The 24,308-nt window shown below is 43.6% G+C and overlaps 1 protein-coding gene across 2 annotated transcripts in view; it reads right to left on the reverse strand.

Moving 5' to 3' along the window:
• Positions 1–24,308, reverse strand: part of LOC115384687 (junction-mediating and -regulatory protein-like) — a 39,195-nt gene that overhangs the window by 6,851 nt on the left and 8,036 nt on the right. Inside the window, exons 2-11 of one of the 2 annotated variants that reach the window (XR_003930929.1) lie at positions 21,409–21,582; positions 7,558–7,708; positions 6,669–6,838; positions 6,054–6,219; positions 5,583–5,773; positions 5,412–5,498; positions 5,210–5,299; positions 4,216–4,759; positions 3,668–4,129; positions 3,547–3,553 (exon numbers count right to left, since the gene is read on the reverse strand). Coding sequence is in view for 1 of the 2 variants with exons in the window: in XM_030086929.1 (XP_029942789.1) it covers positions 3,816–4,129; positions 4,216–4,759; positions 5,210–5,299; positions 5,412–5,498; positions 5,583–5,773; positions 6,054–6,219; positions 6,669–6,838; positions 7,558–7,708; positions 21,409–21,582 (1,887 nt within the window). In the remaining variant the exon portion in view is untranslated. Of the gene's footprint in view, positions 1–2; positions 4,130–4,215; positions 4,760–5,209; positions 5,300–5,411; positions 5,499–5,582; positions 5,774–6,053; positions 6,220–6,668; positions 6,839–7,557; positions 7,709–21,408; positions 21,583–24,308 lie in introns of those variants that run through there. The other variant, XM_030086929.1, reaches the window with a different exon arrangement.

Here is a 24,308-nt window from a genome sequence, read left to right on the forward strand (position 1 = left end):
GCAACATTTTGAAGTTTCAGTTTATTTTAAAAGGAGAAAATATATATAATTGGATATAGAAAGCAGAGAGGAATGTCATGATAGGAAACAAAAAAAAAGAAAAACCCTATAAAGTACATTTACATTTGTACGCTTTAAAAATTCTTTAAAATCTGAAGTTTCAATAAATACTTCAACACATTTAGGCATGCAGATTTTTTTTTTTTTTTTTTTTTTAGGATTTACAGTTCATTACAGTAATAATTCATAAAAAATGACTTTTTCCATCTTCATTATTGCACTTCCGCTGTGATGGGATTTCCCTCAAATCGGCCTCGTGCGTTCAGGTGTTAAAAGTTCAGGGCTGGAAGGAACATCTAAAATTTGGATCCTACAAACGTAAAAAAAAAATAAAAAAAAATTGAACAGCTTTCAAAAAAAATGTAAGATCTGTGTGAATGAGGAGGAACTGCAGGCAAAATATTCGTCATGGCTTCAACTCGTAGCAGCAGTAACTGTTTTCAGCACAAGTTACCTCATTCAGGAAATCTTGTATTTTCTGGGAAAGTGTTTGCTGTGGTACAATATGCCTGTTAGCTCAGCAAAAAAGACCAGACTCAAAGGGGAAACAACCAGCCGGGGGCCCTTCATTTCTCACATTTATTTTTTAATTTTATTTACATTCATTTTGTTTAGAACTGCTTGATCTTGATTCATATGCCACTCTAGATTTCCTGTTATTTCAAGAGATTGGCCATAATGTTTACTGAGATTCAAAGCTTTCTCTTCAGAACTGTTTTATCAACAGTAGTGTAATTCTTTATTTTTTTAATTTTGTTTAACAAATTTACCCTTTAACCAAAAAACATCCGATAAAAGCTAATTCATTACTTTAAATATGAAGAAAGCCAAAATCACGTCCACCTGCTTCTCTCTGGGACGTTTGTTGGAAAATAAAATAAAGAAATACATAACAAGTCGGAATTCTTCATTGAAGCACTGGAAGCTGCAGGTAAAACATTTTCGAACTGGAAAACGTTTCAAATTGCTCATTTCTGGCGGAAATGGTTGCCATCGAAACGAGCGGTCGAAAACTGCTTGAAAAGTCGTTTTAACGAATTTTTTTACAAGCAAAATGCGAGAGGAGTGTTTAAGGAAGATTAAAAATACGAATACGGCATCGTGAAATGACTTACTTTAGAAGAAAGCCTGGCATTAGCTGGAGTTAGCTTAGAGTTAGTTAGCCGGAGTTAGCCTGTAGCTTCCGTATCTTGCCCCGATGCATCATGGGAGATGTAGTTGAATGGGCCAAAGTGAGCTGGTTTCAGCTTTTCACGTGTTTAATGACATTTCGAGACAGACCCGACGTTATTTTTGTCTCTAAGCAGACCTGAACTAGTTGTTTCCCCCTGTTTCCAGTCAATATACCCAGCTAGGAAAAATATCCGTTGCTCTTCGGCACATAAACAATATATCTAATATATACATATTTGAATTGAGGAATAAAATCATTAGCTATGTAACTTTGTGCAAAAGATGTTAAAAACAATAAAATGTGACTTTTTTTTTCGGTTAGAAACAGGTTTGATTGTTGATTAAAAAATATATAAAATAAAATTTAAAATAAAAATCACTCACACACACACGACAAACTCAAACAACTCCAATACAGAAAGTGAGTAAACTTGGAAAACAAAGTTTTGGGAAAGGAGGAAAAAAAAAATAAAACCCAAGGCAGTGGAAAATGAGAGAAACTCTCTGGTGGATAAAATGACAATGACAACAAGCAAGCTTTCCAAAAAAAAAAAAAAGACCATAAACATGTTGTGAGGGCTGTTTACCAGCAGAGGGCAACAAACAACCTCTGCAAGTACAACACATGATTGGTTTTTTATCTACCCCTTGACAAAACACACATCCACCAGTATCCTGTAACCTGTAATTTTCTCCAATAAAATGACCCAAAACCTAAAATCTATCGATTGCTAGTGTACAAAACTGCAGCAGAAGCTGCAAACATTGAATGAGTTTTTGTTGTTGGAAAAATGGCTTTTAATGATGGAAAATAGTTGAGGGTTTTAGTCTCTGAGCTCCAATAAAGTTATCCATTTCTGCATTTTTATCTTCATTTTCATCAAAGATGATAAATGAGATGTAATAAAGCTGTGCAGATATTAAAATTGAACAACAATCCATTTTCCCATCTCCACAAAGTGACAAACACACACATACACACACAACACACACAAAAAAAAAAAAAGCTAGATTCAAGTAATCATTTATACTTCAAATGTAGCCAAAATAGAAATGTTTTGCGTGCATTTCGCCAAATACTGACCAGGCGTTAACGGCTTCCTGGGAGGAGAAAGAGGACGTTTGTGTGCTAAGTTGTCCAGTGTTGGAGATACGGAGTAATGGAAATATACAGTATATAACGGAAAGCTCAGGTCCTGTTGGCCGTTTCACATCAAGCCAGATGCAAAAGTTTCGTATTTAGCTCCGCCCCCAGCCGGGCTGAGCTTTCTGAAGTCTGATCCTTTGTGCGCACCGGGTAAACATTTCATTTAGAAAACGTGACGGTGGCTATGATTACATCACCCTGCAATTTATGGCCAAGTATTCCCACATAACCTAAAAGCAAAAATAGGTTTTTGATGTGATTAAAGTGTCAGTCCGGTACATTCAGAGTCCTGACTTGAAGCAGGAGTCATAGTTTTGATGCAAATCACTGCATCAGGCAGGCTTGTTTCGGTTTTTTTTATACTTTATAGTATAGCTTTATAGATACTGAATATTTTTAAAAATTTCTCTGTTAAATTCATTCAAAGTTAAAATGGGAATTTCTGTTCAATATATTTCTGCTGTAGTGTCTAAATCTCTGCAGGTGTGTCACCATTTCAACTACCTTTGCTAACATTTCTCCAACAGAAACTGAGTGAAGTGAAGCTGAATGAGTGAAATGAGACAGAGAGGGGGGGAAAAGCAGCGACGTAGCAAACAGGAGCTACCAATCACACTTGCTGTGGTCTGTGTCCCTTCAGCCTCATCAGTGCCTTAAAGTTGGTGCTTGAACGTCGTCAGTGAGCCGCAGAGCCTGCAGCACAACGCCACCAAGCTCCAGACCAGTAACAGTTCGTAGACCTCCGAGATGAGGTTAACGTTTATATTTTGTTTTTTTTGTGGCTATATTTTGCCATTGCATGAAATTATTTGTTATAAAACGAGAAGCTGTGTCAGTCTTCCTACATTAAGCTCCTTCCTGTTACTTGACCATGTTAAACTCGTCCATTGTGGAAAAAAACCTCGAACAGAAAAATAATTAGGATTTTCTTTCTTCAAACTACCGTGATAAAAAAAAAAAAATTGACCCAATTTTCCATCGTTTGACGAGTTTGGGTGTGTAAAAATGAACACGTTGCGAGTCCTGTACACTGAAAGACGAACCGACAGGCGGCAAACCTGCCTCCTTACACCAAAACGCCTCGACTCATACAGTACAAGTCTCATACAGTAAACATGTACAGTAAACATGTTCAGTGAGGGGCTGGAGGTGAAGCGTCCTACTACAAAAAAACTCATCACAGCCGCCACTGTACGACTTTGACATCACGAGAGGTTAGAGGTTGTATCCTCGCCAAGAGTGCCACTGCACTGACGTAAAAAAAAGAAAAGTTTTGTCAGAGAAAACGTCTTCTGATGTAAAAGAAAAGAAAGTTTTCTGCTTAATTTGCATCGAGGTGTCTCCAGGTGATGCAGCTCTGGTTTGTCTTCACAACTGGAGCTTCATTTTGGCTCCACAGATCTGTAATAAAAAGCAAGAGAGTCTGTTCCGGTCATTAGTTTTCCCAGTCGGTGCAGGGCAGGCCTTCGTCCTCCGACTCCGACTCCGGCGACGCCTCCTTGATTCTCCTCAGGGCCTCGTGGATGCTGCGCGTCAAAGCGTCGGCCGAGTGGGTGAAGCTCTTGGGGTGGCGCTGCTGCTGCTCCGGCCGGGTCCGTACCTTCCTCAGCCGCACGCCCTGCCGGATCTGAGCCAGGATGTTGTTGCTGTCGTCGTCCGGGTCGGGCCCCAGGACCCGCAGCTCGGCCTTCCTCAGGTGGAAACAGCCGCGCTTGAGGGAGGCCAGCACCTCGTCCATCGGCGAGCTCGCTGAAAACACAGCGGCGGGACATTTAGGAGGTTACGCCGACGTGTACAGAAGAAACCCACAGTCGGGTCTGAGGCGTGCGTCTCACCTCTCCTCCACTGCGATGAGTCCAGAGAGGAAGTCTTCTTCAGCTTCTTCCTCGCCGTCAGCAGCTGGCTGCTGTCGAAGAAGCGCGGGGAAAACGGAGCCAGCGGCAGCGAGTCGGACTCGCACTCGCGCTGCCGGGCCGGGCTGCTGCCGCCGCTGCTTGGAGGCGTCTTCGCCCCTCCCTCCGCCGGCGGCTGGTACTCCAGGGAGGGAGGCGGCGGCGGCGGCGGCGGAGGCGGGGGCGGCGGAGGGGGAGGCGGGGGAGGAGACCCCAGCGAGAGGACGGGCGGGGAGGCCGAGAGGGGAGGCAGCGAGAGGAAGGCGGGGGCGGAGTCGAGGCTCTGCAGGTCGACGGTGGGTAACGACACGCTGTCGCAGCCGCAGGGGTCCGGCGGGGGAGGAGCCGAGAGCTCTGGGAGGTCGGAGATGCAGTCGGTCTGGACGCTGGCGGCCTGCGTGCTCGGCTGCGGTCCGGCTCGCCTCCGGCTGTGGGGCTGACTCAGACGCAGGCGGCTGGACTTCACGGTCACCTGACCGGGATAACGCTGCAACGGCGAGACGGCCAGAGAATCCAGCAGCATTAAAGACTACTTCTTTTTAACCTACAGTATTGTTGGAGGATGTTTTAAGACCAGAAATCACTTTTTACTCTCAATTTATAGTTGAAGAATAATAAAAAAAAAATCTGTGAAAAGCTTAAATTTCATATTGGATGAAGTACATCTTTTCGAAAATAACGGTGAAATATCTTAATAGTTGTCCTGTGACGTATTACTGTCTGATACAATCAGGGGGAACAGATGAGGAAGTAACCAAATTCGGGAACTTGCTAATTAAAAATAAAACTCCAGCAAATCTAGACTGCGTGACGGTGGTGATTCACCTCGACTGGGCAGAAACTCCAACATATTGATGAGCAAAATACTAAAAACAGACTGAACGCCAGTCGAAGAGCTGCTGGAGTTTATTTTCTGACTTACGAGCCGGTTTCTCACCTGTTTGAGGCTGCGGAGCCGGTCCAGAGTCCTCTGCCTCTCCTGACTCACTCTGGCATTTTGCTTCGCTTCGTCTTCTTCGGCTTCTCCCTTCAAAAAGACACAGGACAGGATGAAGAACGGGATGACTGTATTTCCATGTTCATTGGAGGTATAAGCGTGACGATCTTATTCGTTCCTCCCAGTCGCTGCTGGACCCTACCTGTTGAAACGGCGGCAGAGAGCTGCCGTCTCCATAGCTACCCTGGCGCTGCTGTATCTTCTGGTTGTGATTGGCGATGCAGATTTCCTGATCGAAAAACAGAAATGCGGCGCTGTTACAGCAGACGGTTCTGGCGTCCGGTCGGCAGCGCCGTCGGCCATCGTTTCTCACCTTCTTGTTTTTGAGGTAGACTTTCTTGGAGGTGATTCGCCCCCGCCGGGCCTCCAGCTGCCGGGTCCTCTGCTGCAGGACGCCCAGTTCTTCGTCCCGCAGCGGCGACGGCGGCGTCACTGGGTCTTCTACGCCCTTCATGGCGTCGGGGCTCTCAAAGGCATCGTAGTACACCACCTCGTCCTGTCGCTCTGTGGAGAACATCGGGAGATTCACTGAGTCCTGACGGGAATCTGACCCACAGCTGAATCAGAATTCAGTTCACGGAAGCTCAGATGTTTCACATTATGATATTCAGACATTTGAGAACATTTTATTAACATTTTTCAAATATTCAGAAAAATGTTTTCTGACATTCTTTACTTCAAAGTGTCATTCAGGCTGTGTTTTCCTTCTAGACAGGCGCCTCCAAAACAACAGTGTGTCCCTGACAGACATAAATACCACTGGAGGTACGGAGGCGGGTCTCACCTGTCATCTGTCTGCGCAGACTCTGCAGCTGCGCCGTCAGCAGCAGCTCCTCGCAGCGCAGCACCTCGGCCTGGATGTCATACAGCTGCAGCTGGAGCTCGTAGTACAGCGCCTCCAGCTGGTCCAGACGCAGCATGGCATCCTCTCCACCCTGCAGGCTCTGCATCTGGGAGCACAGCGGCGCGCGGTTACGACACTCCGGCGGGGGGGGGGGGGCACGAGGTCAAACGCCCCGGGCCGGAGCCTCTTCCAGGAGCACGGCACGACTGTGTTTTTGTGTCGGAGCATGCGGGCCCGAAGCGCTGCCTGTCAATCTTTCCAAGAACCGAGTTGCTCCGGATTTAAGGCGAACGGCTTTTTCACGTGTGCCGTTTGACTTGAGCCCGTTTCCCAGTGAGTCACTTCCGCTGCTGCAGAGCAGGAAGTTCATCCCTTCATCACAGGATGCCACAGTCATGAGATCACGTTTCCATTACATTATCTCACCATCCTTCCATTCTCCTCACTCCAAACTCTTATTTTCTCAGCGACTTGCTGAATATCCAAAGCTTTTTAGGAGCACACCTGGGTAAAGTGACAGGACGGATCTCACAGCATGGGCAGACCGAGCCTTACCTCCTCCTTCAGGCCGTGCTTCCTCTGCTCCAGGCAGATCTCTTTGGCCCTCATCAACTGCAGCGTTTCTTTGGAGACGGCGTACTGCAGCCGCTCCATGCGCTCCACCGCCGCCGTCCACGCCGACTTCCCAAACTTCTTCTGGTCAGCACGCATTCGCTCATACAGGGCTGCAACACCCGGCAAAACACATCTCTGTCAGACATGATTTAATATTTCATCTTCTTATTGTGCACTTCAGTCTCCTCCTGCTGCAATTGCTATTGTTTCAGTATTGTTACAGTGTGCTATGTGTCTGGCATATACCTTCTATCAGTGAAGAATTCCAAATCTTAATGAATAAATATCATCTCAGGTTTGAGTTCAGTTTGGGCCACGGGGCCTGTGTGGGAGGAGTTTACATGTTTGACATGTTTTCTGCTGGTGCTCTGGTTTCCTGCCACAGTTCTAAAACAAGCATTTGAGGTCGATTGGTGACTCTTGCAGAGACGATTGTGTGTTTGTGATTCTCTGTCTGTATGTGGACTGAAGACGTGCCCTCACCCATCGTCAGCACCAACGACCCTGAGTCTAACAAGTTCGAGAAAAGTTGTTCGGCTCTTTCCAAAATTCCTCAAACCAAAAGCAGGGCACATATTTCTTTTCAGTTCATAGCTGAGATGCTTTAAGGATTAAAATACTTTCACAAAGTGGAACTCTGAAGCCTCTCACCTTGTGTGCGCGTGAAAGTATTGAACCAGATACACAACTGAGGAAACCTTTGTTTTCAGTGATGTCTGCTGCTCTTGGTTATGAAGTAAACAGTCAATACAAAGGGGTCAGAGGTCACAGCGCAGACAATCTGACTCATTTTGCTAAAAGACAGGAAATGCCGGCAGTCTGTGTTTACCTTTCTGCGCTCGAGTCGTGGTCTCAAAGAACTTGACGGTCAGGTCCTGGATGGACAGCACGGCGGCGTGGGCCTTCTTCTGCCACTCCTCGTCCTCTTTCCTCAGGCTGTCGATGCGACGAGGTCCCAGGCGCTCCGTCTCCAGGGAGATCTGACAAGAAGTCGAAGCAGGTTGTTAGAAAACAAAAACAAAGATCAGCCGGTGCAGCGCACGGGTTTCAAACTGTGTGACAGAAAGTAAATATAACAGCCGTGTATATTCTCTTTTTACATAAATACAGTCAAGATAAGTGCTAATAATTACTGATTTCCATGTAGAAAGTATTATTGTGTTCCTCAAATATTAATAAAGTGTTCAAAGAACTTCTGAATGTGTAATTTTCAACAAGTTCAGGAGTGACATGATGCTCAGGCAACATCTGAGGAATGTGTGTGAGAGCCTGGAGTCGAGCAGCATGCGAACAAATCCTCAAATAGATAACCGTATATGGAAAAGGTTATCATATTGAGTGCACGTAAAAGCCTCAGCTCTGGGCCAATCCTCTCTCCACACAGGTTTGGCGAGTCTCTCATGCGTCTAAGGAGAGCAGCAGTGCTGAGAACACAGTAAACCTCTTTGGCCCATAACTCGGAATAAAGAGACTCTTGTTAGAGGCAATGACTTATCTGCGGCGTTAACAGGGTGTTGATGAGCGGGCTTATCCGGCAGACCGTCCAAGACTCCATGTTTTTATTCTGACATACAAGAACCAGCTCATTATTTCTACTGAAAGAACAAAGCTGATCAAATTTACTTCAATTTCATGAAATGATAAAGGCCTCTGCGGTTTATCGTGGACTTTATCATTCGACAGAAACAGTAAAAACACTCGAAAATCCCAGTAACTTCAGCTCGTCTCTATTAAAGCGTCACCAAGCTGAGTTTAAAAGCTTCCTGCTTGATTCCATTCCAGTTTTCTGATGTTACAGTTGGTTTTCTTTCAGAGATGCTTCCCTGTTACTTCGCTTTTCATAAGAGCACCGATCTGACAATGGTTTGTGTAATTAGCGACTCTGCCTCATTCGCAGGAATGCAAACAGAGCCTGGAGCACAAACCGAGTTGACAACCACCTCTGTGATCCCCATTGTCTATAGTTACAAGTGCAGAGCTTGTTGAGCCAGCTTTTTAGTCAAAGAAAACCTGGCGTTGCCCTCTGCAGCGAGCAAGAAAGTTTACTGCAGATTTATGACCATGAGAGATAATTACATCTCTGCAAACATCAACTGAATCTAAAAATACCTGTTCTGTGTCAGTGGGTTGAGATTTAACTTTGTGACTCAAAGAGGGAAACCAATTTTAATTACAAACAGGACAAACCAGAAGGTTTTCGGTTGTTTGAAGAGCACCCACATGCACTTCACATCGCACAGTTTGAAACAATAAAGACCAGTTCTGAGTGCTCTGCAATACCAGCGAGTCGCAGCAGATGGTGGTAAAAGTGAGAGGCAACCAGGACAAGTCTGTGCATGTTGTACAGTGACACTAACCCAGTGTCCTACTGGGCTTTTGGAAACAATGGATAAAAAGCTGCATTAGAGAAGCCTCTCGCCCTGGATCACGTGGTGCAGCGACACTGAGCTACTTTCTCACCGGCTCGTGTCAGGCCATGTGAAACGCAGTCAGAAACTGAAGTGAGTGGGGGGAAAAAAAAAAAAAAAAAAGTGTTGCCACGTGGAGTAAAGGCCCAGGGTGTCGACTCCAAAACATAACCTCCCCTCCCTCACGAGGAACAGAATGTACACAAGCTTTAGAGTCAAACACTCGGCGTGGGCCCCCGTGTGCACATATTCATGTATTCATCTGTGAATGCAAAGCAGATGTGTGTGTAAGGTGCTCAAAAATAAACAAGATCTGAGCAATCACCAGGAAAAACCTCAAAAGCCCTGATGAATGTCAGCCAGCAGACTCTGTGCTTTGTGTTTTTTGGGAGTGTGTGCGTCTGCACGTGAGGCACAAGGACAGGGAGTGGTTTAGGGGTGAGACTGGGAGTGTGTGTGTGTGTGTGTGTGTGTGTGTGTGTGTGTGGAGGAGGGGGATGACATCAGAGACCAGAGAGAGAGAGAGAGAGAGGGAGGGGATGAAAACCCCAGGATGGAGAGAGGTCACAAGAGAGTGAATGACTTTACAAATGAAATTTGAAGTCTGATTTAGCTATGATCTCACAGTTTGGGCATCCGTTAACTCAAAACACACAGTTTGTAGTTTGCACCAGGAAAAGCAGATCAGGAATTTAATCGTCAGAGAGACGCAGGTGACATTGAGAAGTGACCGTGAGCGGATCATTCAGACCAGGTGACATTGACATTTAAAAACATCTGCTGCTTATCGTCTCTTTTCACTTTGTGTTTGACTTGTTGCAGAGGTCGCCGGGGACAACACGTCTCTGAATCGGAGCGACTGCAGGCTGTCAGCGAGCGCCACTGGTTTAATGCAAAGCAGAAACACAGCTGCTCCTTCAGAACAGCAGGCTAAAGCCTGAGGATAGGAGGGCGAAGTTCAGCACACACTCCAGTTTCCTCAAACAGCCCAAAAGTGGGCATATAAAGTCTTGTTTTTATAAAAGAACTGGATTCAAGTGGTTTAACCAAGTGTGATCACTTGTCTGTTAAAGGGTTAATATCAAACCATCTATACTCCACTTTGTTTCCCTGAATCCAAGGATGCAAATATGTTTTGTTACCTGCTAACAACCGTCACATTCACCAGCAGGGGAGCGCCCGGGAGAGACGCTAACTCCTCTGGTCAACAGCTGCCGGGTGACAAAACACAGACGTGTTGGACTCACTGAAAATAGAAGTGACGCCGGTTTACGTGGTTAAGTGCAGGAATTACAGCGTGGACGCTCTCATGGTGGTCCTTATCTCGTTTGGTTAAAATAGCAAGAGAAGACCGTTTATCCGAGTCACTTCCAGACGCTGTTAGAAAGTCTTTATCAGACATTGGGAGCATATTTTCCAACGAATACATTCATTCTAAGAGTGAAAATAAAAACAAAGAACAATTTAAAAGTGTAAAAAAAAAAAAAAAAAAAAAAAAAAAAGCTGCAGCTGGTACAGCCAAATAGTACACAGCTGATATCCAGAACCTTGTTTGGATTTCTGCTTTCACTTGAAACAAATGCGCTGGGGAATGTTTTCATTATGCAATCAGCTAATCCTTTAAACAGGTTCACTTTTATCAAAAAAGCTATTTTCGGCTAATCAGTTTTATACCATTACAATCCTTTAGAACTGGGTATTAAACTGTTGGTGGGTCAAAATTGAACATGTTCACACTTTATTTAATGATTCTTTCAAAGATAAAACTGGAATGAACATTTGGTTTGTCAACTGAAAGTGACAAATGAATTGTGTGTTTTGCCTCCGAGAATGAAAAGGAGTTGAGAAGAGAATGAAACAGGACATGGAGCACGGAGAGGAGGAAAGGTGAAGAAAAAAGATGGGGTGGAAGAGAGATTGATGAGGGATAGGAGGACAAGAAGAAGACATAGGAATGAAGAAGACAAAGGAGAAAATGGGAAAATGGGAGTAATAGATAGAAGAATAACAGATGAAAAATAGATTCTAAGTTTAGAAAAAGACAATGAGAACCAGAAGAGGGACAACAAATAAGAAAAGGAGATATATAATTAAAAAAAGGTGAAAAGGGTTAAAAGGAGGAGAGAAAGAATATAAACAGCAGACGGGGAGGAGAAAGAGGCAACTGGCAGAAGGGGGAAGGAGTAGAGGAAGAAGCACGTGAAACATGAGAGATCAGAAACAGAAGCTTCAGTGAAAGAGAAGGAACGGGAGGCAAAAGGTTGAAGAACGAGACGAAGTAAAAGGAGCTGGAGAAGAGAAGAAAATACACAAAAGAATGAAGCTGAAAAAAGATGAAGGAGAAGGAAAAGAATGAGGAGACATTCCGGAAACTGAGGAAGAAATGATCAATGAGAGAGAGGGGAGAAAACAAAGGGTTGAAAGAGATGAAGAAAAGAAAGAGTTGACACTGAAGACGAAGGGAGGGAGGACGGACGATGGAAAAGAAGTAGAAACAGGTGACAAGATGAAGTCAAAGGACTGTAAAGTAAGAAAAGAGAGGAGAGGATGAGGAGTAGGAGAAGAAAGGAAAGATTACAAGTGATGAAGGAGAAGATGAAGTCAATAAGGAGAACGGAAGTACAAGACGATGAGAAGCAGAAGGACGAGTTAAGGAAAAGAAGAAACAGATGAAGACGATAAGCAGAGGGAAACAAAGAATAAGATGAAGGAGAAGAAGACAAGTAGGAGATAAAAAAGGGGAGTTAAGGAGATGAAAAGAAAGGAAGCACACAGATTAAAAGATGGAAAAGAAGAGGGCAAAGAAAAAGAGAATGAAGGTCGAGAAGAGGATGACAAATGAGGAGGAGGAGCTTAGGAGAAAGGAAAGAGTGGAGGGATGCACATAAGACAAATAAAGTTGGAGGAGGAAGAGAAGGACAAGGCTACTACAGAAAATGAAAATTAGACAAAGAAAAAGCAGGAAGTGTGATAAGAAAATTATTAAAAAGGAAAAACAATTACTTTTCAAAGAATCAAGATAAGGAAAATGAATGAGTAATACGTCTAGCTTATGGAAATATGTGTGAGAAGGTGAGGTATTTTACAGGGTCTAATATTCAGTTGATGGTGTTTTGCATAGAGACAACACAGGTGCTCAGAAATAAGAGGAACAAGCTGGATGCGATTCACGGAAACCTGGATGAGCCGGTCAAACACACGCATTAGACTGAGACCTGGTGATGATACAGTGGAAACAAACACAGGAGCCAGCTCCAGGTGCTGGACCTTGTCGCTAATCTGTTCAACGGCTTTAAAACGCTACAACTGAAATGCCCGGGACGGGAGGAGTAGGCAGGAGATCACTGAGACGGAACAGGATGAGGACGCGGCAGATTGGATCTAAAACTTAATTTAACCAAGAGAAGTCGGAGAACTCCAACAATTACTAGTAATCAACATGGACAGCTGTATGATTCTGTGTGTCTTTCTTTATCAAAATATATTTCTTGTCATAAAAACAAGATGTGGGTTTGACTGGTATTGAATTATCATCGACAAATCAACATTCAGCATTTAGTCCAGTCCAGGTCACAGAGCTCCAGGATGTGTGTGAGTGTGTGTGTGCGCGTGTGTGTGTAACAGATGGAGGGGAACACAGCAGGTGTAGTGGGGACCACCCTGACAACTGTTGCTATGCAGTAAAGCTGTTGGTGCGAAACCGTAGCTGGAGCTCACTGCGGGGCAAAAACTAAAACTACTTTACAGCCGAGACACATTTCTAATTCACGAACCACCTCTGACCTTACAGGAAACGGGACACCTGCACTGCAACGCTCCAACACGTAACCGGGCCATCCCACAATGCACCATTCACCAGTTACCTCCCGTTGAATTGTTCAGTCGAGAGGGAGTTCATTCATGTGGCCCATCTGCCGAGTTCATTCACTGACTCAGACCCGCTCAAAAGGCGGCAATTAACAATTATCCCCATCCTAATTTATTATCGTGGAATACAAAAGATATTCATTTATAATGTTGTAATGAGACAATAACAGCTAAAGGAAGAACAATCAACAAGTCTGCTATTTTTCCAGTAATTATCCAAATAATGTTATCTACAATTTGCAGTGATTTATTGTGTTTGACAGGATTTTTTTTTTTTTTGTGTACTTGTGAAGACAAAAATAAATGTAATGTTGATTTAAAGTTTTGGATAAAAGCTGTGATGAAAGAGAGAGACTGCACAGCAAAGTCAGCTGTTAGCTGAAGTAATGGGTTGTTTTTTTGTTTTGTTTTTTACTGCTATGAAGTTGAACTCTGCGCTTATGATGAGCGCACAGATGTGTTTTCTTAACACATTTATTCTATTTATACTATTCCATCACTGCAGCTTTGCTCGCAACAAAACAAATCACAGACAGGATTCACACGTTTGTAACATCAAAAACATTGACAAAGTGAGAGATATTAAAAGCGACCTTGGGAAAAATGAACATTCTGGCAATTCTACAGCTACAAAATCAAAAATGTACATAATTAATTGAATAGAAAATGAGTTAAATAATAAAATTATGTTAGAAAATGTTTGAGTTCCCACCATTTTCTGATACTTTAGAGAGCACACAGCTATGTAAATATTTAAGAAAACATTGAACAGTTCACTCAGGGATGAAAACAAGCATTATTTCAGATAATTCGGCATCTGTCCGATTCTATTATTCGGTAAAAAGTGATGAAAATTATCCACTGGGGTGTTCACACAAAAACGTAATCAAAAATCTCTTGTTTTGTCTGGACCTAAAGCTCACAAGATACTGAAGTGAATGAAGTGGATGAACAAAGGAGTGAGAAAGTGTCATATTTTGGAGGCTTAAGTCGAAGGATTTCAAACGAGACCAAACAAGTGATCATGAAAAATTAGTTTAATGTCTGTTGATCGATGAACTGATGGTTTCAGCTCAAGAGAGGTCCCACTAAAAGTGTTTCATGACTTAAAAACAGTACTTTCCTCCACATTTCAGCAAGATGTTTGTACAATACTTTCACTGATTCATTACATTAAATACGTTAATGGTCAGAATAAAAGCAATAATGAAACTTATTCATATTTTTCACAGATTGTGAAGTGGCTGCTTATCTTGAAATGCTGCCTCAGAGACTTAGATCAGACATACTTTATGTATCTTCCCTCAACCGTCGGATGCCTGTGGTCCTCCTCACTGAACTTTAAGTGAGGTTCATTATGGTGATGTGGCGTGTAGCCAGAGGCTCTGCGGTGGGTTTAACATCGCTCTCTCCACGTGCGTTCACACGCTCTCGCACGACGTCCGAATGACCCGCGATTTCTAGCGAGCGCCTGACACCCGGCTGCTTCCCTGTCATGCTCCTCACGTTCAGGACGCCAGGCGGGATGCAAACTGCATGTAAATGATGGCGTCCTGTTCGAACTCTCCTCCACAGAGCAGAGGATCCCTGCAATCACCTGGCTCATCGATAGAGTCCCGCCAAACGCAGAGGGGGCTCATTTGCATGCAGCTTTGTTTTGCAGCCGTTGGATCGGCCCCGAGGGGAGCAGGTGGTGGAGCTGGGAATCTCAGGCCTCGTGCGCAGAGTAGATTCTGAGAAATTCCCCAGAAATATTCAGAAAGAAAGTCAAGAACAAGCAGAGTGAAAGGAAAAAAACTTCAGGCAAACGTGCAGCTGTGAACACGTTTGGATCAAGTTTCTTAACATCGAAGCTTCACAGTAAAAACATGGATTTATCTGAAATTCACACCGAATAAATTGTACAGTTCATATTTTTGAGGTATCATGTCATAATCTCCTCTCATAAAGCCAGAAAATGTAGAACTTAATCATGCCTAAAGCTGCCCTCCGGCCAAAGCTAACAGAGCTGGACACTACAATTCCCAGAATGCAGCAGAAGTTTCATGAGACCCTCTCTGCTGCATAAAACCAGCTAAAAGATTTCTGTCTATTATGACAATGTGAGTTATGAGCCAGACTGTACAACATAAAGGACCAGAGTCCATTCTTTAGTAAAAGTGCCAAACGTTTATTAATTATATGCTTGAAGCCAAATGACAACACAAGACATTCTGCTGTGTCTGCTGAGCTTTGAGTGCAAAGTATGATTCAGTAAACTGAGAAAACCATTAGCTGATTCATCAGCTCATGAAGAACAATAAAAAAAAGTTGCTGTTCAGGCTTTTTGACATTTTCGTAGAGACAACAGGTGTCTCACCTCTCAGATGTAATTGCTAAAATACGAGTCTCTATTTTTGATTATGAACGAGGCAACGGTTGTGTCCCTGATGAACAGTATTTGTGTATACGGTTATGACTCCAAATAAACCACAACGCCAATGTTTATTACAGCACCAGAGTGAGTCACTGATGTGTTTTTAATAGTTTGGGGAAACAACGGTGCTCCACGGCAAGACGAGGACGACACTTCTGATCCTTATATGGGATGTGTCGTTTGTGAGAAAAATATCACAGCTCTCCTCAGAGATTTTTGATCATTCAGTTTCATCTCTTAATTTAGAACCACCCAAAACCCTAAATATCATCAAAACAGGCATTGATAAACACTCCCACACACAGTGACTGGTTAGTGACACCATGCTGGATGAGCATGCTGTGCAAAGAATGTTGTTTAGAGAAGGAAAAGTACTCACGAGACGGCGGCGGGAGAAAGACTGTCTATTAGAGAAAGAGAGTGAAAACGGGCACAGAGACAGATCAGGACAGAATGAGTGCAGGTAAAAAAGCACCTGGGAGCGTGTCACACTGAACCTGAACCAGTGTAAGGTCGTGTTTTGCCCGTCGTTTGCCCCACTTTGTAAACAAGCTTGTTATCTCTGCCTCGCTCCCTGACGCTGGCACACTTTCTTCGCTGGCTGACCTGCCAGGTCGGCCTTCACCTCGGAGTCAGACGGGCACCCGGCAGCTCCAGATGAGCCACATGTTCAGCGCCGACTGAAGCACGGAGCTCCACGTGAATTCGCTTTTTGATGTCCTTTCTCTAAAGGATGAATTCACTTACTGTCATTTAAAGTCCATTTGTTACACAACTTTTTCAAATCACCCTGCATTAGAGGAAAAAAGCGAAGCCGCCACAGCACGCAGACCACAGTGTAGTTTGTAATGATCTCAGAAAAAAAAAAACCACAACTCCCTGCTCAGGTTTAAAACTGACTTGAAAACGGACTGCTCTGATGTAAAGGCCCTACGAGAGGTGAAAGAGGCGAGGCTGATTACCGTTTGGCCCCGCTGCCCCGGACGCAGACGGATTAGCAGAAGGACCTCATGGAGCCTATTAAGGTGCTTTACAACTGTTTTTCCGCAAATTACATTGAGGATGTGCTCGCTCTCAGGTCAGGTTTGGTTAAAAACAAATACTGGAACAATTTATTTGTGAATGTGGCTCATTTGTAGAGCTGGAAATCCACAAGGACGGGCAGAAAGACGCAGTCACAGATCAGTGTTTTATATGTCTGGAGTATCTTTCTGAACTTACACAAAGAAAGACATTTTGACACGGTTTATACATTTTATAGGCTGGGTGTGTTCTTGGCTGATAAAACTGTCACCACAAGATTCCTAGCGTGCTAATCTGTTCCCTCTGGGGTGATCGGAATCCGGCACGTAGCATTATTTGCTGAAATTCTCATGTGATGTAAAGCCTCGCTGTATTACTGTGGCGTTTGGTTGACAGAGATTAATCATATGCTGAAGTGTCACGGGGAATGACACATTAACCAGGCCGTAACCTGATCTTTTCTCTTCCTTCCGCTTCAGATCACCTCACGGGTGTGACGACGATCCAAAAAAAATCCAGTCGGATTTTGGCAACACAACTGAAATCTGACGACACAGTTTGACTGACATCTTTTGACCTCTGTCACCTTAAACTGAGGACAAAAGACGTTTCTGTTATTTCAAAATCCAGATAAAACCATTCCTTTAATGTGTTTTTGGCTTTAAACAGGCACAAGTAACACTAAAAGCCATGAAGAAAATCAGCAGTTCACGTTACTTCACAATTATAGAATGATAATGATAAAAACAGCCAGCTGACATAACTCAGTTTGCAGGTTTATTCCTCTTTAAGTGAAAAGAAAAGTGAATTTTTATATTACTCAATATAATTGAGTGCACTTGTTCAGAAATCCCCTATAAGTTAGACCCTCCAGAAAAACGCGATCATGCGATCGCATGAATTCACGCATAAATCACCGTTTTGCCGCTGATTATGCAGAGGCCACATATTTTCCAAAAGCTCGCATAATCCCCGCAATAATCTCACATTTACGGCGAAAAAAATGAGAAATGGTTTCGCCTGATGTCACAATTTCCGCGACGCCCGGCCTGACGTCATCACTTCGCGCATTCTCATTCAAACCCACTCATGGGAGCAAGGCGCTCAAAGAAAGTTGGAGAAAACAATGAAGAGACAAAATTCGTCACATTTGCCACCGAATATTTCAGCCAGAGACCGGGCTAACCAGTACCCAGGTATACTTCATGAAAGCGGGGGTAAACTTTTCTGCACCCCGTGCAATTTGGTTTTGGAGCACAAGAGAAAGTCCAGCGTATTGCAACACTTCGCCACCGCAAAGCACACCAAGAGGCTTGCTGACGGGGAAAAAAGCTCCAAACAACTCACCTTAACAGAGGCAGCAACCTCCAAAACCCTTTCAAGGGCAACGAGAAATGAGGTGAGGAACAATTTAAGCTAAATCACGAACTAATAAAAAAGGAATGTGACGGAGGTGTGTGTGTGTGTGTGTGTGTGTGTGTGTGTGTGTGTGTGTGTGAGAGAGAAAGAGAGAGAGAGTGTGTATGGGTTGTTTTTAAATATCCCAATTACAGGTGCTGTTTTAAATATTGCATATATTTAATTGGAGAGGAAAAGGCTTTAACCTCAGTGATAGTGTGTGTGTGTGTGTGTGTGTGTGTGTGTGTGTGTGTGAGGGGGTTAGTGAGATGAGACAGAGAGAGAAATGGAGATAATAAGACAACTCAATAGTTTAACAAAAAAATTATCTTTTTTTTCACAGCTTTGTGAGTCTTGGGTTGCCACCTGCACTGCAGTCAATATTCCACTCTCCAAGAGTGACCATCCTGTAATGAGGAAATTCCTCCAGGAAAATGTCATCAATGGTGGTGCCATTCCAGGATTTCACCAACTTCAGGAGCAATACTTGTCAGCAGTGTATGAGAAGAAAAAAGAGGAGTTGAAGACACTTATAACTGGAAAACCTGTTGCTGTGATATTTGATGAGACTCCAGATATAGAGGGGAGATGTGTGCTTAACATCCTGCTTGCACCACTCGAGAAGGATAATTCTGGTCGCATTTTAGCCTACCTTGCAGACACCGTGTTCCTTGAAGAGTGTAACCACTCTTCTGTATCTGTGTCTGTTGTAAAGTGCCTGCAAGATTTTGGCATTCAAAATGAAGATGTGATTGTGTTTGACACAGATAACGCAGCATACATGAAAAAGGCATTCAAAGCTGCTCTGCAGGCACTGTACCCCAACTCACTGCACATCACATGCATGGCACACATCATGAACCTTATTGGAAATGCCTTTCGCAAACCCTTTAATCATTTGAACAACTTCATGGTGAGCTTCTCTCAGATGTTTTTCAATGCTGGATCCCGGAAGAGACGCTATCTGGCCTTCATGACAAACAAGCTGCCAAGAAAAAGGGTTGCCATGCCTCCAAACCCCTGTGCAACACGGTGGAACTCCTGGTTCTTTGCCGTACTTTACCACAGAGAGTACTTTGGACTCTACAAGGAGTTCATCGAGATGGAAACAATGGTAAGTAAGTGTGTAATGTGTGAATGTGTCATATAACAGTAATTATTCTCAGCTAGTTAGGCCCCTATACACACACACACACACACAAGCCTAATCACTTTCTTTTCCTTTTGTGTCTCTCTGTATGGTTTTCATTCACAGGTGTGTGGCCGAAGTGTTCCACACTCTGTGGAGAAACTCCATGAGATGCTTCAAGACCCTAACCTGGCTCAGTCCCTGAATGTGCAAATCAATATCATGGCTGACAAGTGCAAGAACATCATCAGTCTACTAGACATCTTCGAGAGCAGACGTCCAGTGACCACAAAGATTTTCAACTATCTGGAGGACCTGCAGGTGGTCATTGCTGCCAACAAAGAGCTGCAGTTGGAAGTATGCGACGAATACTTCAGTGGGTTTGACCTACCACACGCCACAAAGACTGACATCCTCCGCACAGTTGGTGAAGCATATGTCAATGCTGAAGAAAAGCTCAACAAGTACATGTCAGACGGACAGCCAGCCATTGCATTTTTCCAGGAGGTCAGGGTGTTTGATCCACGTAATATTGCATTCCTGGATGACTCTGTGGAAAGCTACAAGGCCATTCCAGGTTTCTCTCGTGTGCCAAGAGAAGAGTTTACTGGTTATCTTACAACCCTGGGTCCAGCAGCACTCAGAGCTGCACAATCTGGTGTGGTTGATTTGGATGTGTTCTGGGATGGCCTTCAGGAGAGACTTCCTGTTCTTTCTGCCTTGGCACGCAGATACAAAGATGCTGTCGCCAACTCAGCAGATGCTGAAAGGAGCAACAGTATCTACAAGTTGGTGTTGAGCAACAGGAGGAGGTCAACAACCAATCAAAACTTGAAGGCATTGGTGTTCTTGTGCCACAACCAACGCATCTGGAGTGGAGCGTTTGAGAGGGAGAAGAGAGAGAAGGTGATGGAGAAGGAATGGGAGGAGGAGGAGTGCATGGAGGCTGATGAAGAGGGGATTGATGATGAAGAATAATGCTGATTTATTTTGTGTTCTCTCAATTTTTGTTTTTTAAGTTTTCATAAGCTGTGAACTCTGCATTGTTTTAAGAGAGAGAGAAGGGAAAGGAAATGAATCGATCTAGATTTTTGCCTCCTGATTTGTCATGCACTTGACGTACAAAGAGATTGCACTTTGTTTTATTTTGTTGCTGAATGTATGCACTTTGTTTTGTAGGTATCGCATAGCAATGCAGTATTGTCTAATGGTTCTGAAAGAGAATACTGAGCAGGTTTACCAGAAAAGGTGCAATAAGTCTCTTAAACTATTATTTGTTTATTTATTGGTTTGGTTCATTAACAGCTCTATTTTTAGAGTTTTAAAGCCTATGGTCAACAGTTGAGTTTAAACAGTTTGAAAACATTGTAGCAGGTGGATTTTCTCAATTTATAACTCGGCAGGAAGAATGTTTTTTGTGATCTTATGTTTAAGCCATGCTTAAGTTGATAAAATAAAATAATTTCAACATTGCCAGCACTTAATGGGATGCAGCTTGCTTCTAGTATGTCTGATTATCATAGAATATCTTTAAAATTGCTCTTTTTCATTTAGTGGTAGTCTGGTAACAGTAGGAGAAGAATCAACTTTTTTTCCACAACCTACACATCTGACATCTTTTCGCATATTTCACAAATATTAGCATAATTCACAACTGTCCGCAATTTTACCGCATAAAATGGCATAAAAACCCCGCATATTTACTTGCATAATCAAGCATTTTAGCTCGCATAATCTGGGATTTAAGTACGCATAATCAAGAATTTTTGCTCGCGTTTTTCTGGAGGGTCTAATAAGTCTTCCTGCTGACCAGTTAAACAAGCGCAGGACTTCGACCTATTGACCGAACGAGGCATGTGTCAACGCCGTGAAAGCCGTGAGACAGTGCAGATTAAGAGCGTGGATTTATGTCCCTTTTCAAGCCTTTAATGAAGAAAGGCAACGGGGACGGGGCGCAGGACGAGCGTGGAAAACAGAAGAGGGTGCTGAGGCTGCAGAATTACCGAGTGGTTTAGTGGCTGCTGTAATAATACTTATGCTGGTTGTTAAGCTGCTCTGGGTGGAGGGGGGGGGGAAAGCCTCTCCGGCTTATCCTCTGCCCTCCACAGACCCCAGAGGCAAAGCTGAAGCGTGGCACGGAGTGGTCACCCCGCCACTGCCGCCAGCGCAGAGCCTCGGCAGATAACGCCGATGGAGCTTACGTGCGTGGCGGGCGAGGTCGCTCGGGGTTGACTGGTGAACTCAGTGGAGGAGGTTACGCGCAGCGGTTGAGGGATCATTTCCCACAATTCATCCCGTCACACAATCCAAACTGTAACTGATAACAAGCGGTCAGAGTGTATCTCGGGACAGAGCAGCTAGCCGTACACGAGAGCTAAACCTACTTAAATCAAGCCCTAAAACAGATGGTCTTTGTATCTATGTCCTTGTGTGTATTACCTTAATCTGCTGTCGCCGCAGCATCGCCAGCTCCCTCATGTCCCTGAAGGGCTGCAGCAGGTAGTGGTAGAGCTGGGTGGTCGCCTCCAGCAGCTCCCCGTACGCCTCGTCCTCCTCGGGGTACAGCTGCAGCAGATCCACCATGCTGTCCGAGACCCGGTGCCTGTCCAACACCTGGGGAGAGGAACGACACGCAGCTATTAATGAACAGAAAAATGGATGGAGTTACAACATGCAAGATAATGCACTTAAATGTTATGCAACACGACTCGGAGTGGTTGATCTTATTCAGTTAAGAAATCCCATGAAATAACCAAAACAAAGTCTCAGAGAAATGTACACAAACCTGAGCTGTAAGGTTTGTAAGGAGTCCCTATTAACAATTATAACAATGCTACTTGAATGTTGGGTAATTTAGTTTTTGCGAGATCTGAACAAGAATGAAGCTGTAAGCATGAAAAAAGCCTCAAGTCAAAAAGTGTCTTTTCAGACTGAAACATGAGTACAAACATTTCCCTCTAACCTCGTTTTTTTTTATTTATTTTTATGTTTTTATATTTATTTTTACACCTTGTACAAATTTTTCTTTTTGCTCCAATTTAGTTTCGCAAATGTCTGACTTAAAAAAAATGTATCATACTTTAGATGATTTTAAAATGTGCCACATAAATGAGCATTTTCACAAAATAATTTGCCGAGAGTCTCTACTGTCATTTACAGTGAGCAGCTTGTTGGGCGGAAGTGGAGACAGTTCAGACTGATGGTAATCTGTGAAAATGTTTTCAAGGACAGCTTGGAGTGCTTGAGATACATTGTAAAATAAATTATGTGACTAAAGGAAAACTTTAAATCATTCAATAACACCATAATGTTTGACATCTTTGCTTCAGCGCAGAAGCTTCTATTTTACTCTTGGTGCACCTGATCGATGCATCTATCTAAAATATCCACTAAAATGCTGCTATTACAAAAACACCATGAAATATTTTGATAATGGAGAACTAAATTACTCATCTCTACAATCAATGTATTATACCCATATGGACAAAAGGGCTGTGATGCGGTCTTCGCCAGTTCAAATATAAAACTGGAGTTTATGGCAGCATTTAGCCCTGAACAAGCTCTCTTTCAAAAGGTACAGTGATAAAAAGTCCAAGTCAGTGTACAGAGTGTGGGAGCGTATGCATGTGAAAGCGTAAATTGCAGGCACGGTAATGTGTGTGTGGTCAGAAATGATACTATAAAACACGCAGTATGAGCAGAGTACAAGGAGAATAAATTTGCCCCAACTGTTGCTGATTCATACCATATGTCCCCACTGTCCACAGACTCCTCTTTGTTCCCGAAAAACGCCATTAAAACAGCTATTGTGTACAGAAAATACAATTCATCTCGCAGCTCTCAGGGACCGGCAGCTCCGATTCCCGCAGCACAATACTTCTCCTTCACGTCTGCCTCTGATAATATTGAAATGTACCACCGCCCGACCGTCGTCCAAAGCGGTGGATAAAGTGCTCTTCTCTCCTCCGAGAGCCACAGATATGAATAGAGACTCTTATATGAAGTCCGGGCTGCTACTTTTCCGAAGCCCTCCACGTTGGGGACCGGGGCGGACACACTACGCGATTCAGCTCCAACACTGCTCCCACTGTTTACCTTGGCTCCGCAGCCACTGACCAACCACGCTCTCTCTCGCTCCGCAGCCAGGAAAACCCCCGGGCGAAATGATCCCGCTCCTGCACGGGCACAGGCTCGGCAACCAGAGAGAGAAATGTGAGTTATTTCACTGAGAAATAACTACAAGAGGACCGTAGGATGACTGGCTGAGCTGGACCGATTTCTCTTTTCCTTTGAGAATTAAAGCAACGTTCAGATTTCCTGCTGCCTCATTTTTTTGCATAGCCAAACCCAGGGGTTGGTAATGGTCTGCCAGGCAGCTGCTGTGCCTTTATCTCAAGGGCAGCAGGATAACAGAGTTTTGATGAGTCCAAAAATTAAGATTGACGAGTCAATCACAGATGATAATTGATTTTTTGTAAGTTTAATTAGTTAATTGAAAATAGAAACCAAACATTATCAATTGTGATTATTTTGATGCTGTTTTTTGCATCAAGTCAGAGTAAATTAAACAATGACACATTCTGAAACATCAGCAAAATACATCAACATGTTCATGTGTCTTTAAGAAATCTGTTTTGAAAACACTAAAATGATCACCTTTCCATCAGGATTTAAAGTAGTTTTAGCGGATATTTCACAATATTGAAAGTGACACTGACACTCTCTGTCTTCAAGGAGCCACATGTAAGCCTCATTTATGCCACGCATGGACGCACGCACACATGGAGTAAGCATTTCACTACCAACCTCAAAAATAAACACGCAAACTCCACATAGAAAAGTCAGTTGCTGCTCTAAGTCAACGGGTGAAAAATAAGGAAGGTTGATTAATGCTGATGCTGAAAGGAAGATGTGTTTTGCTCACTATCCAGAAATCAAGTTAGCATAAACAATGCAACTTTTTGTGCATTTCATTTTTCATGGATTTGAATTGCAAAACTTCAGCGTCCGGTCCGCAGAAAGCACTGCGCTGTGCAGCGAGTGTGTAATTACAAGACATTCCTGGTGATGTGAACTACATTAGAGCCGCTGCAGCCCTGTCATCAGGACCAGCTCCTGTCAGCCGGCTCCATCATTCCACCGCCTGCCTTTTCATTGAGATACAACACAGGAAGAACACGCCTCGACTGTGATCTGAGCAGACACGCTGCTCAAACGCTTGTTAAAAATAACTGAAGGCAATTCAGTGGCAGTGAAATGCTTAATGAGTCCAGCAGCTATGGAGCGACAGACATGCTGCATAAAATCCAGACAACCTGTGGTCTTTATTCATTTAAAAT

This window comes from Salarias fasciatus, unplaced genomic scaffold (genome assembly GCF_902148845.1).
Source record: "Salarias fasciatus unplaced genomic scaffold, fSalaFa1.1, whole genome shotgun sequence".
Classification (NCBI taxonomy): Eukaryota; Metazoa; Chordata; class Actinopteri; order Blenniiformes; family Blenniidae; genus Salarias; species Salarias fasciatus.